Genomic DNA, 16,911 nt, shown 5'->3' on the forward strand with positions numbered 1-16,911 from the left:
AGTGAGACCTCGTCTCAAAAACAAAACAAAGCCAAAACAAAACAAAACAAACACCTCAGGTCTTTAGACCCGGGTTTGGTGACTTTTTCATGATAATAAAATCCCAGGACGCCAGCGGAAAACAGTTCAGTTATTTCTATTCCCCAAAACCAGGCTGGACATTCTGTGTTTTTCACGGTGTGGTCCGAGACCACCAGCAGCAGCAGTAGTAGCAGCATCTGGGAATTTCTTAGAAATTTTAAAAACCGGGTTCCCCTAGACCTACTGAATCAGAAACTCTGGGAATGGGGCCCAGATACCTGCGTTTTAATACGTGTTCAGGTGACGGTGATGCACATTGAAATTTAAATACCGCTCTGGGTAAATGTAGCATAACTCTTAATGCTTCTTATGACAATCATCTCTTTTCACATATGACTACTAGTCTCTCTCGATTAAAATATAAGTCAAACAGAATTTTGCACAGAAACAAACGTAAGGAATTTTCTTAAAAGCATCATCGTTACCTTTCCTGGTAAATTTCTGTAACCTCTTCATAAACCGAGGGTTAATGGTTGATTGGGTTTCCTCCAGGGTAGGCCAAAGTATATGCTGAAGACAAGAGAGTAGAATTCCACAAGAGTTTGGGAGGAGGGACTGATGACAATTTTTCGTGGTTGACTAAGTTTTTTAAAAAGCCACTTCTAAGGGTACATTCATTAACCAGTCAGCGAATCCACTTGTTCCAGCGAGAGGTGGGAGGTGGGGGCAGGGGTGGAGCGTGGGGAGGAGCGACACTCGCCGCTCCGGAATCCGTGCCTTCCAAGTGTCGCCGTTGCGTCCCCCCCAACCCCCGCTTTCTGATCTCCCTCGAGGCCCAACACCCAAACGCTCACCCCTAGGCCATCCGCGCTCCCCGACCACCTCCCTCAGCGGACTCCTTGGGATTCCTCAGGCCGCGTCCAGCCGAGGGGGTTCCCGGGCGCGGTGCGCACTGCCCGCCCCCTCACCGCCTCCTCCCGCGTCTCCGCCCCCGCGGGGCCGCTGGGCGCCCGGGGAGGCGAGGGTGCCGAGGCCGGAAAATGAGCGCTGCCCGAAGGGTGGCCCGGAGCTGCAGGTAACGCGCTCCAGAGCTCAGGCCCGAGCGGGCCCCGCACACCGTCCCTTCCCCGCAGCGACCCGCGGGCTGCGCCCAGGGACTGCGCCGGGCGCCCGGGCTGCAGGGACGCGGGCGCGGGGGAGGCGCGGCCAGCCCTGCCCTGGGGGACGGTCGCGCTCCCCGCTGGTCTTGCAGCCACGTCCCGGCGGCTGTTCCTGGGAGCGGCGGGAGGCGGCCTCGGTGAGCCAGGTCGGCGCGGCAGATGCCTGGGAAGATGGAGAAGTTTCTGCAGATCGCGCCTCACTCCCTGGCCATCGTCCTGGGCCCGGCAGAGGGGCCGGCGAGGGAAAGGCCAGGGGCAGCCCGGCCCGCGCCCCCGGCCCAGCCCCGCCAGCTCGCCCGGCACCACATCGGCTACGAGATCTTCGCCGACTTCAAAGCCGAGAACATGCAGCACTTCTGGAACAAGAAGGTCACGGCCGCGGTGGCCGAGACCTTCTTCCTGGGCTGGATCGACGAGCAGGTCCTGCTGATCCAGGGCAAGGAGGAGCATCTGGAGGCGCTGCGCGAGGGCTGGACGCGCCGGGCCCTGCGGCCGCCCTCGGGCTTCCACATCCGCTGCCTGGGTGAGTGCGACCGCCGCGCGCCCGTCCCGTCCCTTCCCACCGGGTCGCGTCCGTGCCGTGCGGTCGCGGGTGCCCCGCCCTGCCCCAGCCCGCCGCGGGCACCGCCGAGGCTCCCCTGGGTGCCCGCGTCCCTGCCGGGGGAGGAGCCGGGGGCCCTCTGCGAGCGTGGGATTGGGGAACTTCCTGGCACCGAAAGGAGGGAGCCGTCCCATTCCCGGTGCGCCGCCCCCGCCTGCCCGCGGGAGCCTCCCCGGTGGCGGGCGGTGCCTGGGGCCGGCCAGGTGGGCGCCGCGGCTCGGCGGGCGGCTCGGAGGGCGCGGCACTCGGGGCGCGTGAGTGTCCCCCTCCCGGCACTGCTCCGCGGCTGGAGTGCGCGGGCCGGGCGGAGGTGGGCGGGGAGGACTCCGGGACTCGGGTCGCGCGGGGCTCCCAGCTGGAGCGGCGGCTCAGGTGCGCCCGGGACGCCCTTCCCTGGGTGGCGACTGCGGGGGACGCGCCAGGAAGCTCGGGTTGGGGCTGAGTGTTGCGCGCACGCATTTCTCAACGAGGCAAGGCTGCAGAGTTCGTCTTAAATGTCTCACCTGCAGCACATCTCTCAAGTCGTTTTGTGTGTCTGAGGGAAGGAAGAGACGCAAAGAGGCCGGAGGAAAAAAAATCTGATCCTCAACAAAAGAGAGCAAAACGTAAAGAGGGGCAGAGTCGCCCAGAGGTGAAGGTCGCCGCCGCGTTTCCAGTGCTGCTTTGACTTGCTGGTTTTTATTGCACTACTTCATTTCCCCTCCTTAATCCAGTTTGCATCGCCTGTAGAATATACTTTTGAGTTTTGTACTTTGGGTCCGGTGGCTAAAAGCGTACATAGTAAATAGTAAAGCTTTAGGAAACAATTTCAAGGAAGAAAGCATTCTTTCTAGTCCCGCGGTTTAGAAATTCTTTCTTGACATTTTGGGAGGTCAAAAGTTCAAACGCTAAAAAACTGTAAAGCCGCCTTTTTTCGTGACCCGCTGTTGCCATGCCGCCTTCCTCTGAAGGATTAGCTGTTACCTGCTGATGTGACGCCATCTATGCGTGTGACGAATTTATAGCATTTTAATTTTGTTGTGTTTTGTCTATTTTGGCAGAGAAGAGATCTTTACAAAGCTTTCTTTGACTTGAGTTGACAAAAAGCTAGTAAAGCTTGCATCTTGTGTATTTTGTAACCTGCGCTGAATTTCAAAAGGTGCCTTAATTTTCTCAATTCTTTTGACTTTAGCAAAAACCTCAGTCTCTGAAATTAAGCGGCCTCCGTAAAGGGCCAAGGTGAACGCCTCTGAGACTTAACTTGCTTTTGCACTGTAGGACTGTGTGTGACACATTAGGACGTAAGGATATACGTAGTCATTTATATGCACCGTATAGATTGCTCTACAGGCTTTTAATAATTTTCTTTGAAATTCGATTTCACACTTTTTAATGTTTTATTTTGCATAATTTCAAATATATACAAAAGTAGTATAACTCAAAAATATTATATTAAACCCCCACCGTGTACTCATCGTTCCGCTCCAAAAAGTATCAATGGCATGGCCGGTCTTACTGCATTTATACCCCCATCTACCCCCTACCCGTACTTTTTTGAAATCCCAGACATTATATCAACTTAATTTCATTTGTAAATATTTCAGTATGCTCATGTATTTTTTTTTATTTCAGCAGAATTTATAAGTTCATAGGAATTGGTGATCTGTCATATTAACCAAAGAGAAATATTTTGGCAATTTTTAAAGGTTCCAAATTGCTCTAATTGGTTGACTGTTGCCCTGACCTGGGTAGGTGGCCTGGCCTGAGCTGTCTCTGCTGACTGGCAGCTGATGGGGCCTGCCAGCCTCTGTAGTACTGAGCTCTTCACCTTACCTCTGCACCCTCAGAGGAAGCAGAGGGACTCCCTCTTAAAGCCCAAGCATCAGATAAAAGAGCAGGGGTGATACCTGCTGGGATCCAAGTGCTAACTTTCTTTTGAACTGCCTGGGGGGTGGGGTGGGTTAAAAATCTCCACTGGAATTCCAATTTTGCTTCAGTAATGACGGTAAAATGCTGAATTGTTTGAAAGATTTTTATCTACTATAAAAATTCTCAATATCTGCTGCAGGCTTCCTCATTTTTTTTGTTGCCAGATCTTTTACTGGGCTTTGCAATTCCAGTCTGGAAGCTGATGAGGATTGGCTCACAACCTTTTATTCTGAGTCACAGTGCACGTGATGACAAGTTCAAATGCTGGCGGGGGGCCGGGGCGGTGATATGGGGGATCCTGGCTGAAACTCTACTCTGAAAAGAGTGATGTTATCATAGGAATAGCCTAGAATCGATCTACTGCTAAATGTACAAAACCAGAAACCAAATGCTATCTTTGATACTTTATTATTAGTAATACATTTCTTGCAGCATCCCTTTCAATTGACCCCCATCTGTAGTACATATATCGTCAGGTCCTTTTACATTGTTTCGGGATTTTAGCTCATTATTTCATGCATATGAAACGGCCATAGAGCCAGACACATAGATGAGCTTTACAGGAGGCGCATTACATTCCCACTTGTTGAACTTGAATTAAGCTCATCAGTTACCAATAGTCCTCTGAAATAACTGGTAGCCAAAAGCTTGCTTAAGTCTTATCATTCTTGTGGGGGATACAGATTATTTATAAAAATTGGTTGTGTTTCAGATGATCTCTTAGATCCCACCATAGAGAGTGGTAATAAAAGTGTTCCATTAGATCCTGCCAGTGAAGAAAAGAGAGGAACGGTTTTGCCCTGTCTCTTGACTTGGGTTCGCCTGGGTGCATGATTTCACACATCCCAGAGCAGAGAGGCTCACAGGCGAGGCGAGACAGGCAAGCCCCGGTGCTTTTTTCTGGCTGTGCTGTGGTACAGTTGAGGCAAACCTACACTTTCACAGCAGGATTTGCCAGGAGTTAATATTTTATGCTGTAACTTGAAACACCTGTGTTGAAATCATAAGCATTTTGGTGCCTGTAATTCCAAAAGTATATGGTTCTAACCAACTGTAAAACTTCAGGTGAGGGTTGGACAACAAGGAGATAATTACTGGATTCAACAAGAAGCAGGGTGTTAAGCCACTCAAAGGAAAAGTGGTTTTGACTTGGCATCTTCCAATTCACTACTTAGAAATAACCTACTAGAATTTGCAAGTCCATTCTTAGAAATAACCTACTGTGGGCATATAGAAAAAAAGTTTGGACTTTTGATTTTCAGAACCCTTCAAAGGGTATACAGGATGCTGGTAATGTTTTAAAATTGTGCTATGTATTTTGAGTAAATTACAGTAAATTAAAGCCCATACATGTTTATTGAGTGCTTTCTAGCGCCAGCCTCTGTGTGTCACTCCTGCAAATAGGAAGACTGGTGGGACATGCCATCTTTTGGGGTATTCTGACATAAGAAATTGAGAGTGTGCTAAATGCTTTGAGGACTCTTTGTTTTGAGTGAACGAGAAGCAGTTACTTCTGTCTCGTGAGCTGGTAGGGGAGGTTTCCCAGGTATGAGGCTTGAACTTGACCTTGTGCAGATGGAGATGGGGGTGGGGTGGGAGTTCCTGCAGAGCAGGAGAACTTTCCCTGCTGGGGAAGGAGGTGCCCGGAGCTTGAGTGAAGGCTTGGGGTTGGAGAGTTCCTGATGTGTTTGGAAACTGGCTGGGGTGATAAGACAATGGAAAGGTGGGAGAGGGCCAGATGTGAAGATCTAGAAGCCACTGGAGGCTTCTAAGCAGGGGTGGGAATGAAGTGATTTGATCTGTGTTACAGTGAGAATTCCATGCCAGTGAGGGTGAAGGGTGGGACTGGGAGGGGATTAGAAAGAAATAGGAGCACTAGCTAGGCCTATTGAAACAGAGGGAGAAATGCCAAGTGCTTCTTTAGAGTGTTTGCTCTCCTTCGGTACACTTGCACAGGCCACGGTTAGTACCCGAAGAAAGACACCATTAGTCTCGTTGAGGCTGGAGGGCCTTCTAGCCTTGGCCACAAGCCCTTAGCCTTTGTGTGGAGCCATGTGCATGCTCCCCCTCCAGACCTCAGGGAGCACAGGTGCATCTCTGTCCCCAAATGGGAAAGTGGCACTTTACACTTTCCCATTTGATCCTCACATGTTTAAATAGTTCAGACCAAATACACTTTTTTAGACTTTATATCAGAACTTGTATTTTGCATTATAAAATTGTTTAGAACACATGGGCATCAAGATTTTATTCTTTTCCAAAATTTTTATTGGTTTTCTCAAAAAGAGTTGCTTTCTTGAAGTGATTTCCCCAAATAGTAGATTTTTAAGACAGATTTCTTTTTTGTTTTTGAGACAAGGTTTCATTCTGTTGCCCAGGCTGGAGTGCAGTGGCACTATCATGGCTCACTGCAGCCTCCAACTCCTGAGCTCAAGTGGTCCTCCTGCCTCAGCCTCCCTAGTAGGTGGGCTATAGGCACACACCACTATGCCTGGCTAATTTTTAACTTTTTTTTTTTTGTAGAGACAGGGTCTCCCTATGTTGCCAAGGCTGGTTGTATTAGTCCTTTTTTTTTTTTTTTTTTTTTTTGAGACGGAGTCTCGCTCTGTCGCCCAGGCTGGAGTGCAGTGGTGCGATCTCGGCTCACTGCAAGCTCCGCCTCCCGGGTTCACGCCATTCTCCTGCCTCAGCCTCCGGAGTAGCTGGGACTACAAGTAGTTGGGACTACAGGCGCCTGCCAACACACCTGGCTGATTTTTTGTATTTTTAGTAGAGACGGGGTCTCACCGTATTAGCCATGATGGTCTCAATCTCCTGACCTCTTGATCCGCCTGCCTTGGCCTTCCAAAGTGCTGGGGTTGCAGGCGTGAGCCACCGCACCCGGCCCGTATCAGTCCATTTTTATGCTGCTGTTAAAGACATACCTGAGACTGGGCAATTTACAAAGGAAAGAAGTTTAATGGAGAACTCACAGTTTCACATGGCCGGGGAAGCCTCACAATCATGGCAGAAGGCAAGGAGGAGCAAGTCACATCTTACGTGGATGGCAGCAGGCAAAGAGAGCTTGTGCAAGCAAACTCCCTTGTTTAAAACCATCAGATCTCGTGAAACCCATTCACTGTCATGAGAACAGCACAGGAAAGATCTGTCCCCATAATTCAGTCATTTCCCACAGGGTCCCTCCCATAACGTGTGGGAATTATGGGAGCTGTAAGATGAGATTTGGGTGGGGACACAGCTCCAAACCAAATCACTGGTTTTGAACTCCTGGCCTCAAGCAGTCCTCCCGTTTCAGCCTCCTAAAGTGCTGAGATTACAGATGTTAGCACCCAAGCCCAGCCTAGAATTATTTAAAAAAATGTACACTCCACAGACATTTGTATACTCAAAAGAAGTTACAGTTCAATAACTTACTTAAGTCAACTTAAAATTGAATAATATTCCTAGACGAATAGCTTGAATTGCTTAACAATTGTTTTAAAGCCTTTTAAATTGTAGATATTGATTCATTCAGTGACTGGAGCATTCACCAGTTCCTGGGATGTGTTCTAGGCACTGAAGTGGAGAACAAGTCAGATACAGTCCCTGTACTTTTGGAGGCTCCATTCTAGTGGCACAACAGACATTTGAAAAATTAAAGAAATGGTCTGGGCGTGGTGGCTCACACCTGTAATCCCAGCACTTTGGGAGGCTGAGGCAGGTGGGCCACCTGAGGTCAGGACTTTGAGACCAGCCTGGCCAACATGGTGAAACCCTGTCTCTACTGAAAACACAAAAATTAGCCAGGTGTGGTGGCAGACACCTGTAATCCTAACTACTTGGGAGGCTGAGGCAGGAGAATTGCTTGAACCTGGGAGGCAGAAGTTGTAGTGAGCCGAGCCGAGATCACGACACTGCACTCCAGCCTGGGTGACAGTGAGACTCTGTCTCAAAAAAAAAAAAAAGAAAGAAAGAAAGAAAAAAAATTAAAGAAATAAAAATTTCTAATATTTTTAAATGCTGTAAAAATTAAGCACTTGATAGAATAGAGAGCGCTGGGGAGAAATGACAGAATAGCTAACATTTACATTTATTGATCACCAACTATTTTCTAAATGCTTTATTTTTATGATCTAATCTAATCTTTAAGACACCTATACCATTTAGGTATCATTATTTTATCCATATACAAATAAGGACCTTAAGGAACAGAAAGATAAATGTTCTCCAGGGATGCCTAGTTAGTAAGTGATAGAGCCGGGATGTGGACCCAGGCCCTGGGATGCTAGAAACAGTGTTTTGGATGACTACTCGACAGTACCTCATTTGGGGTGACACTTGACCCATGAGGCAGGTATCCACCAACCAGCAATGACAGAGGAGCAGGTGGAAACCAGCTTGCTATGCTGGAGAAACAGAGAGGGTGGCCCATGGGGCTGGGCTTGTTGAGCCAGGAAAGGAGAAGAAGGTGTGACTGCAGCTGAGGTCAGAGGCAGGCCCAGGCCAGGTCCTGTGGGGCCGTGTGGGATGGTGTTCTGCAGAGAGAAGGCATGAGTCTCCAGAAATGTGCACTGGGTTGGGGTCGGCAGAAAATTTAGAGAAGTTTAAGAAGCGGGCCTGGCTCCTAAAGAAGCTTATCTCTTACATTAAAATCACAGGATTAAGTCTAAACAGTGACCAAGGATGCATTTAAAACTTTAGTGACTTCTAGCTAGTCATAAAAACCATTTTTATGAATTATCTCACTTTGGCTGAAAGATGTTTTCAGCAAAGGCTGTCAGTTTCACTGTAATAAAGCATTTAGAATGAACTTCTGAGATTCCAGGTCTTGCTGTGATAACTCTGGCTTTGCAAAGATTTCTAAATTTTACTGCTTATAGATTAATTATGATCTTGAGCACGTTTGTTTCCTTGTGGGTTTCCTTTGAATTTGGAAAATAAATTGCATCAAAAGGTAAATTTGCTGGTTATTGCCAAGTTCTTTTAAAAGGGCTCATTAAACTGAAACGGTGTCTGTGTCTTGCGACGGGTTGAAAGTATTTAGATGCTTTCTGTTCCTGAGGTCGATCATATATTTTGGGGTAAAAACCCAGGAAAGTTCGTTATATACAAACTATTTGCTGCAAGGAATTTTAAGTGTCTTCAGTCTGCCTAAAATATCACACACAGTGATGATCTGGTCACCTTAAAAATAAAATTTTCAGTGTATGAGGTGGGCTTTAACATTAGTTACTTGAAGTTTGGAGATTGTACTTGTGTCCTTCTACTTAGTTTATATATTTGTTAAATAAGTTTTAAACCCTTGTTGCATAGCTGTAGACATGATATGATTTCCAACATTTCTTAATTTGGGGGAAACTAACGATATGGTCTATAGTTTATCTCAATGAGGAATAAATAGATGTATTGCCAAAGTACAAGCTTTGGATCTAATTTTTTAATTTATAGTATACTATAATAATAGCTAGATCTGGATTTTTAAGAAGACCTTCTGTCAAGAGATTTTAATCCACTTGAATCACACTAGGCCAAGCATGGTGGCTCACGCCTATAATCCCAGCACTTTGGGAGGCCTAAGTGAGGGGATCACTGGAGCCCAGGAGTTCTGGACCAGCCTGGGGCAAGATAGCAAGATGCCATTTCTACAAAAAAGTTTTAAAAAAATTTGCTGAGCATGGTGCTGTGTGCCTGTGGTCCCAGCTACTTGAGAGGCTGAGGTGGGAGGATCGTTTGAGCCTGGGAGATGGAAGCTACAGTGAGCCAAGATTGTGCCACTGCAGTCTAGCCTGGGTGACAGAGTGAGACCCTATCTCAATAAATACAAAAAGTAAAAATAAAAATCACACTGGCATGGGATGAGCTGGCTTAAACAGCTCTTGATAGCTTGGCATCAGTCTCTCTTGATGCGGACCAGTCAGGCTGGACACTGCCAAGGGCCAGAGCTGGCGGTGTGTCTTTGAGAATTTGATAAATGGATAAATGACTTAGATAAAGAGGTAGAAAGGATTCATCCAAGTCTTTGGGGCCTGAATTAAGTGGGTAAGTTGAGAAAGTGCATGGGACAGTGGGAGACCCCATGCTGAGCAGATCCAGGTCTGAATTTGTCCTTATGACATTAACACTTTGGAAGCATACCTCTGTGCTGTAGATTTCACTCTGAAGATGAAAATAAACACGATTAAAGACTCCATTTTCCCAATTTATTGTGAAGGCCCTATAATAATTTTCTAAAGTGACAGCCCATCTGTCAGTGTAAAATGACTTGTTTCTGTAAGCAGGATGTCACCTCCCCACTCCCCAATAACGTACGTTTGGGAAGCACATGATGTCCCTTAGTCTAGCTCTCTGGCATGGAAGCTGGGGATGCATAGTGAGTACAAAATCACCTCCTTCTCATGAATCCGGGAGTCCCTGGAGCTCACGGAGGGCTTCCTGGTGTCTTGAAGGGGTGGAATCCAGTCTGGGGCGCCCCATCTTCCTGCCGCCTGAGGTTGCTGCAGCCTTCTGTCTTCACCGTGAACCCCGGGATACTGTGGCGGTGCTGGCTGGAAGGCTGGCTTCCCAGAGCAGTGACCCACTGTGGCCTGCTTCCTGAGAGCTCTGCGTGTGACAGCATTTCCTTCTGTCTCAGCCTCTGCCAGCGCTGTGTCAGGTGCCTCCCTTCTTCCCCCGACCCCCACTTTCCCTCCAGGATTTGGACTATTTTTCTTTTCAAACCATTGCAACAAAAGGTTATGATGACACCTCTGCCTTTCTACTTCTAAATAAGGTCCGCCGCCGTCCAGATTTTGAGGAAACAAACATTTATGTGTTCGTGTTCAGGACGGTAGGGCCCAGGACATGCCCTTGTAAGGCAAGTGGTCTTCAGAGATTCCAGACTCCCCTGCATGCACTGCCCCCACTGCCCCACAGCTCGAAGCCCCCATGCCTGGAGGGGGCCTTTGTGAGTCCCAGATGCTTTCTGACACTTTCTTTTTTTCTTTTTTCTTTTTCTTTCTTTCTTTTTTTTTTTTGAGACGGAGTCTTGCTCTGTCGCCCAGGCTGGAGTGCAGTGACGTGATCTCGGCTCACTGCAAGCTCCGCCTCCCGGGTTCACGCCATTCTCCTGCCTCAGCCTCCCGAGTAGCTGGGACTACAGGCGACCACCACCACGCCCGGCTAATTTTTAGTATTTTTAGTAGAGACGGGGTTTCACCGTGTTAGCCAGGATGGTCTCGATCTCCTGACTTCGTGATCTGCCCGTCTTGGCCTCCCAAAGTGCTGGGATTACAGGCGTGAGCCACCGCGCCCGGCCTCTGACACTTTCATGCTGAAAAAGGGAGGAGAACTTCTCCATATTTAGAGGGGCACCACGGTGGATATGATTTCCCAAACAAATTTTATTAGGGACAGCAGTCCCCAGGCCTTCTGGTGTGACCCCTTTGGGATGCTTTCCACTCTTGGGACAGTCCTGCAGTCCCTGCAAACCACCTGTCAGCCTAAGGCGCCAGTGAACCTGCCCGAGCCGCCAGGATTTGCAGTCTCTCTGGCCACCGTGTCTCATCGCCTTCCCTCTTTGTCATTTGGCTTTGGGTGACACCTTCTCTAGGGAACACTTGCGCTTTATCCCTGCGGCCTTCACAGCCCCACACCCCACACCCACCCCACTCCCAGCTCAGCTTCTTAATCCTGCCTGCTTGTTTGGCAGCCCTGGTGGGTGGATGGAGCTGGAAGACGCTGAGCTGGGGGAGGTGGGGTAGGCAGGTGAGGGCCCAGGGTGCTCCTGAAGCAGTGGGCTGTCAGCAGGGAGACGGGAGCATGGGAGACGGCCCAGATGCATGACTGGGAGCTGAAAAAAGGCGAGGGAGAAGACAGAGGAAGAGGAGGTGTGAGGGGAGCAGCTGCCTGGTGTCCGTGAGGCTGCCGCGGAAGGCTCTTGCTGGGAATCAGGCCGCTTTCTTTGTGGATTTATCTCCCCAACAGGCCTGCGGGGCGGGCTGAGCTCTCCCAGCCAATTTCGCCAGGGCCAGGAGGAGGACTAAGGGATCAGCGCGGGTTCCTGTAGCAGATGGACCCCGCACTACACCTGCTGGGTGAAAAGAACTGTCCAGTCTGGACGAATCACTTTGGTTTTTTCTTTTTAAATCTCTGTTCTCTGGTCAATAAACCAGACTCTCCTGGACTCTTCCTGAGGAAGTGAAAGGAGGATGCAGCTCAGTGAACTCTGCGGCGCTTCTGGAAAGAAATCCAGTTTCTATCTCATCGGTTAGGGTTACATCTCTCCTGTAGTCTTGTTACAGCGCCACCATTCATTCCAATCCTCGCCTGACTCCCTCCAGCAGTGCCTCTGGGCTCCAGGTTCTCCTGACCGGTCACTTCCCCTCTGTCCTGGGGTGGTCGTGATAGGCTGGGAAAGCCTTGGAAGACCTGCTGACTTTGGAGTTAATATAGAACCGCAGAGACGGGAAGCATCCTTTGTTTTTTGTTTTGGGGGACTTTGTGACTAGCATAATTTGTCTAGGTTGATCACTTTCCTTTCATCAGAGCCTGGTTATTAATTTGTAACAAAAAGTTTGTCCAAGGAAAGTCTTTAATCGTTAGTAGACTGTGAGGTAATGTAGAAAATGTAGAAAGCAGTACATTTTAAATGTAGGAAATGCAGTAATGTAGAAAAACAAAAGCAGTACTTTAGACACTGTGTCTGTTCCCAGATAATAATGGTTACTCTAGCATCTTTGTTTCATTTTTACCTGTATCTTTAGCATTTCCTCTTATATTGAAAAAGGAACATTCTAGAAGACAGTCTTTATGCTATATACTTCTTCATTCTGTTAGATCAGGGGTGTCCAATCTTTTGGCTTCCCTGGGCCACATAGGAAGAAGAATTGTCTTGGGCTACACATAAAATACACTGACACTAATGGTAGCTGATGAGCTAAAAAAAAAAAATGGCAAAAAAATCTCGTACTGTTTTAAGAAAGTTTAAGACACTGGGGGTCTTGATTGCTTTGAATTGTTTTTCTAGGGGTAGTGATGAATTTGTACTAAAGTTTTCATCTGTACGCATTGTAAACAATAGGACATGCTTGAATTTTGTGGAATTTGGATACGAATTAGAGCTGTTATTTATTTATTTATTTTTGAGACAGAGGGAGTCTTGCTCTGTCTCCCAGGCTGGAGTACAGTGGTGTGATCACGGCTCACTGCAACCTTGAGCTCTCAGACTCAAGAGATCCTTCCGCTTCAGCCTCCCAAGTAACTGGGGCTACAGGCATGAGCCACCACACCTAGCTAACTTTAAAATAAAGTTTTTTTTAGTGGAGATGACATGTCACTATGTTGCCCAGGCTGGTCTCGAACTCTTCCTCAAGTGATCCTCTCGCCTCGGCCTCCCAAAGTGCTGGGATTACAGGCGTGAGCCACTGTGCCTGGCCTGATCTGATTTTTATTTATATTTATTTATTTATTGAGACGGAGTCTTGCTCTGTCACCAGGCTGGAGTGCAGTGGCTCGATCTCGGCTAACTGCAACCTCCGCCTCCCTTGTTCAAGTGATTTTTCTGCCTCAGCCTCCTGAGTAGCTGGGATTCCAGGCACGTGCCATCACACCCAGCTAATTTTTCTACTTTTAGTAGAGACGGAGTTTCACCATGTTGGCCAGGATGGTCTCGATCTCCTGACCTCGTGATCTGCCCACCTCGGCCTCCCAAAGTGCTGAAATTACAGGTGTGAGCTACCATTCCCGGCCCTGACTTTTATTTTTTAAGTCAACTCTCCACTTTTGGAGAAATACAGACATTTGTGTTTTGATTATGTACTTGACTTTCTAGAACCAAAACAGAAAAACATACAGACTTTCAACATTACTGTTGTATCTTTTCCTTTAGTACACTTATTTTGCATTAGCTATTTTTGATAAAATGTTTTAAGTGCTGTTTCCCTCTGAAATACTTTTTAAAAGTTGAATTATGAGCATCTTTTATTCTCCAAAAAATTATAGATAGGTTTTTCTATGGAAGACTGTGAAATGTCAGCTTTTTGTAAATCACTAACAGTAAACTGAATTCATAGAGCATAACTCTCGAATGTTCACTGCCATTTTTACCTATGAAGAATTAACTTGTTTGGTGGTTTCCTTTTGACCTTGTAACTACAGTACTGCTCTGCATGGATAAATAAACCCGGATTCTCTACCCTTGACCCTAAGGAGGAGTAGTGGGGACGGAGGTAAGTGTAGCTGCCGCCTTGCAGTTGCAGGGAGGGACTGGTGTAGGTATGAGTTGGTAAAATGCTCACTTTCTGGCCCAGAAACCTCCTTCATTGTGTGTCTGGACCAGGGACTGTTGAGGATGCTTCTGCCCTAGGTTAAAGAAAAAATTATTTAATGTTACTTTTAAAGTACTGTGAGGAAGACTTTATCAGGACCACCATGGTAGGTACAGGAAGCAGTGCAACAAGGTTTTGCAGTAGGGGAGAGAAATTAGGCTCAACTCCAAACACAGCATGGGCAAGTGGCAATTCATTGCCAAAGAAAGAGCTGAGTGCAAGTCAGTGGCTGGAAAATTACTACTAAGAAACATCAGGGGTGCTGTGGTTTAAATGTGTTCCCCAAAGTTCATATCTTTGAATCTAATCCCCAGTGCAACAGCGTTGAGAGGTGGGAACTTTAAGAGGTGATTAGGCAATGAGTCCTTTGCCCTCATCAATGGATTAATGCTGTTATCTTGGGAGTGGGTTCTGGATAAATGGATGAATTGCCCGCACCCTCACCCCTACCCCCACCCCATGCAATGGCTTCTCCCATGTTACGGCACAGCAGGGAGCCCTCACAAAATTCAGCCCCTTGATTTTGGACTTCCCAGCCTCCAGAACCATAAGCCAGATATACTTTTCTGTTGTTCATAAATTAGCCAGTCTGTGGTATTCTGTTATAGCAGCACAACATGGACTAAGACAAGGCATGAGGGGATTTCTGGCTAAACCTACCTAATAGAATTCTTGCTGAAGACAGGCCAGGGTGATCAGACAGCACGTCGGGGGTGGTGGCGGATGAGAAACCTGATCAGATATCAAGGATTGGGGTTCTTGTCAAAGCGATTTAGGGCAGGGTTCTTTTGCTAAAGTGATTTTACAAGGAAGTGTACAGATGGGCCTACAAGAAGGTTCAAGATACTGACTACAGTTTGGCCAAGCAGAGAATCTTAGTCACTGACCAAGTTTCAAAGGACGGGGAGGGGTGATAGATGGTACATGGGGACTGACACCCGTTTATTCTTAGGAGACTACATCAGTTGGTTTGGAAATGGGAATTGTTTTTGTTTGTTTCCAGTTTATGTTGTGTTAAGTCTATGTTAGATCCAGAATTCAAAAGCAGAAAGGTGAGAAATGTGGGCATTGCTATGGAGTTAAACTGGCTCACAGAACAAGCGGCTCCCTCAGGCAATCCTAGGAACAGATGTTCAGATGTTACAAGCACCAGGTATTTGATCCAGGCCTAAAGTATGAAGCGCCATGCTGTTCCTTTGGGTGACAAGTTTTGGTTCTTGTCACATGCTTCTCCTGTTTTAAATCTTCCATCTCCTTCATGTGGAAGAGATTGTTTATGTTTAAAACTGCTTATGCCAAATCAAGAAGTAAATAAAAGCAGGAAGGGGAATAGAAGCTGCTTATAGCAGCACATCTTTAGTTTGAAGAAGTCCATGAAGACAGATTCACATGGAAATTGTTGATGGTGTTAATTCAGTGATATGTGACTAATTAGAAAATGTTTCCTGTGAAAAAAGTTTAATTCATGAATAGCTTTTTCCTCTCCTCTCTTTCTTCTTTTAAAAATGAATACTTTAGATATGTCTTTGACACTATGGAAGAGATAAGGTTCAGAAAGCTCCAAAATTTCTTTGCTTTCTTAAAATAATATCAGTTTCTTTTATTCTTAAGTGTGAGCCCGTTTCTTATAAAATGACCTAGTGAGAAAGCCTGGATTTTTTTTTTTTTTTTTTTTTTTTGAGACAGGGTCTCACTCTGTCACCCAGGCTAGGGTGCAGTGGTGTGATTATGGCTCACTGCAGCCTCTACCTTCTGGGATCAAATGATCCTCCCACCTCAGCCTCCTCAGTAGTTGGAACTACAGGCGTATGCCACCACACCCAACTAACTTATTTTTATTTTTGTAGAGATGGGTCTCACTATGTTGCCCAGGCAGGTCTCAAACTCCTGAGCTCAAGCAACCCTTTTGCCTTGGCCTCCCAAAGCACTGGGATTACAGGGGTGAGCCACCATGCCCAGCCGTCTGTGATTTTCTTAAAGTCCAGCAGTTTGTAGCTATATTTGCAGTTAAAATGTGAAATCATATTTAGCCAGCAAATTTGCATGTAATTTGAATAAACTATAACTTTAAATTTACTTTAAAGGTACTCAAACTGATGATTAATTGATAGAGTTGCATTGTGCATAATACCTTTAAAAATGTCTATGCAATTTAAGGGATTTTAGATTTGTTTTAAAAAGTGCTAAAATCAGTATTAAATTTTTAAATGATTTTTTCTTCCCTCATTAAAATTTCTGGAAGTTTATTAGTAGAAAATCAGTTACGTGCTGATAGAATATGCGTTACAGTTGTTTCTAAAGAGCAGCTCAACATGAATTGGTGAGTTCACATCATTTCTGTGACTACTTGTGAGACTGACTTTTCAGAATATAAATCTGTACTGCCCAGTCTAAGGATCGAGAGTGTGATCTAATAAAAAAAAATGCTTTTACTTTCAAGGAGGGATTTAGAGTGTGTGCAGTTGTGTAGAGAGAATGTGAATGATTTTCTCTAAGCCCTGACCCCATGTACTCAAAAGTTCTGAACTCTAATGAATGAATGTAGCCCTTTGTAACACTGCTAACATATTTAATTTTCCAAGTATGTAGGTCATTGTGCTGATTTTGTTCTCATACCAAAAAGATTGTCCAAGCATTTCAATTAAGATATTTCATACACTGCCTTCTCAAGTCATAAAAGTTGAAAATGATTACCATTTATATGATCAATTATTTAAGAAAATAATTTGCATTTAAAGTCAGCCCTCCGTGTCTGTGGGTTCTGGGTCCACAGATTCAGCCAATGGCAGATGGAAAATATTCAGAAAAAATACGAATAAAAAACCAATACAGGCAGGGCATGGTGGCTCATGCCTGCAATCCCAGCACTTTGGGAAGCCGAGGGGGGCAGATCACCTGAGGTCAGGAGTTTGAGACCAGTGTGTCCCCATGGTGAAAA

General features: G+C 46.4%; 1 protein-coding gene across 3 annotated transcripts in view; it reads left to right on the plus strand.

The window, feature by feature from the left end:
• The first annotated feature begins 1,279 nt into the window (after window positions 1-1,279).
• The window catches only part of STOX2 (storkhead box 2), a 223,125-nt gene continuing 207,493 nt past the window's right edge, over window positions 1,280-16,911 (plus strand). The window contains exon 1 of one of the 3 annotated variants that reach the window (XM_016952558.4): window positions 1,280-1,704. In XM_016952558.4, the coding sequence (XP_016808047.1) occupies window positions 1,341-1,704 (364 nt within the window). In that variant the 5' untranslated portion in view covers window positions 1,280-1,340. The remainder of the gene's footprint in view (window positions 1,705-16,911) is intronic. The other 2 variants (XM_016952559.4, XM_016952557.4) reach the window with 2 other exon arrangements.

Source organism: Pan troglodytes, chromosome 3, assembly GCF_028858775.2.
Source record: "Pan troglodytes isolate AG18354 chromosome 3, NHGRI_mPanTro3-v2.0_pri, whole genome shotgun sequence".
Lineage (NCBI taxonomy): Eukaryota > Metazoa > Chordata > Mammalia > Primates > Hominidae > Pan > Pan troglodytes.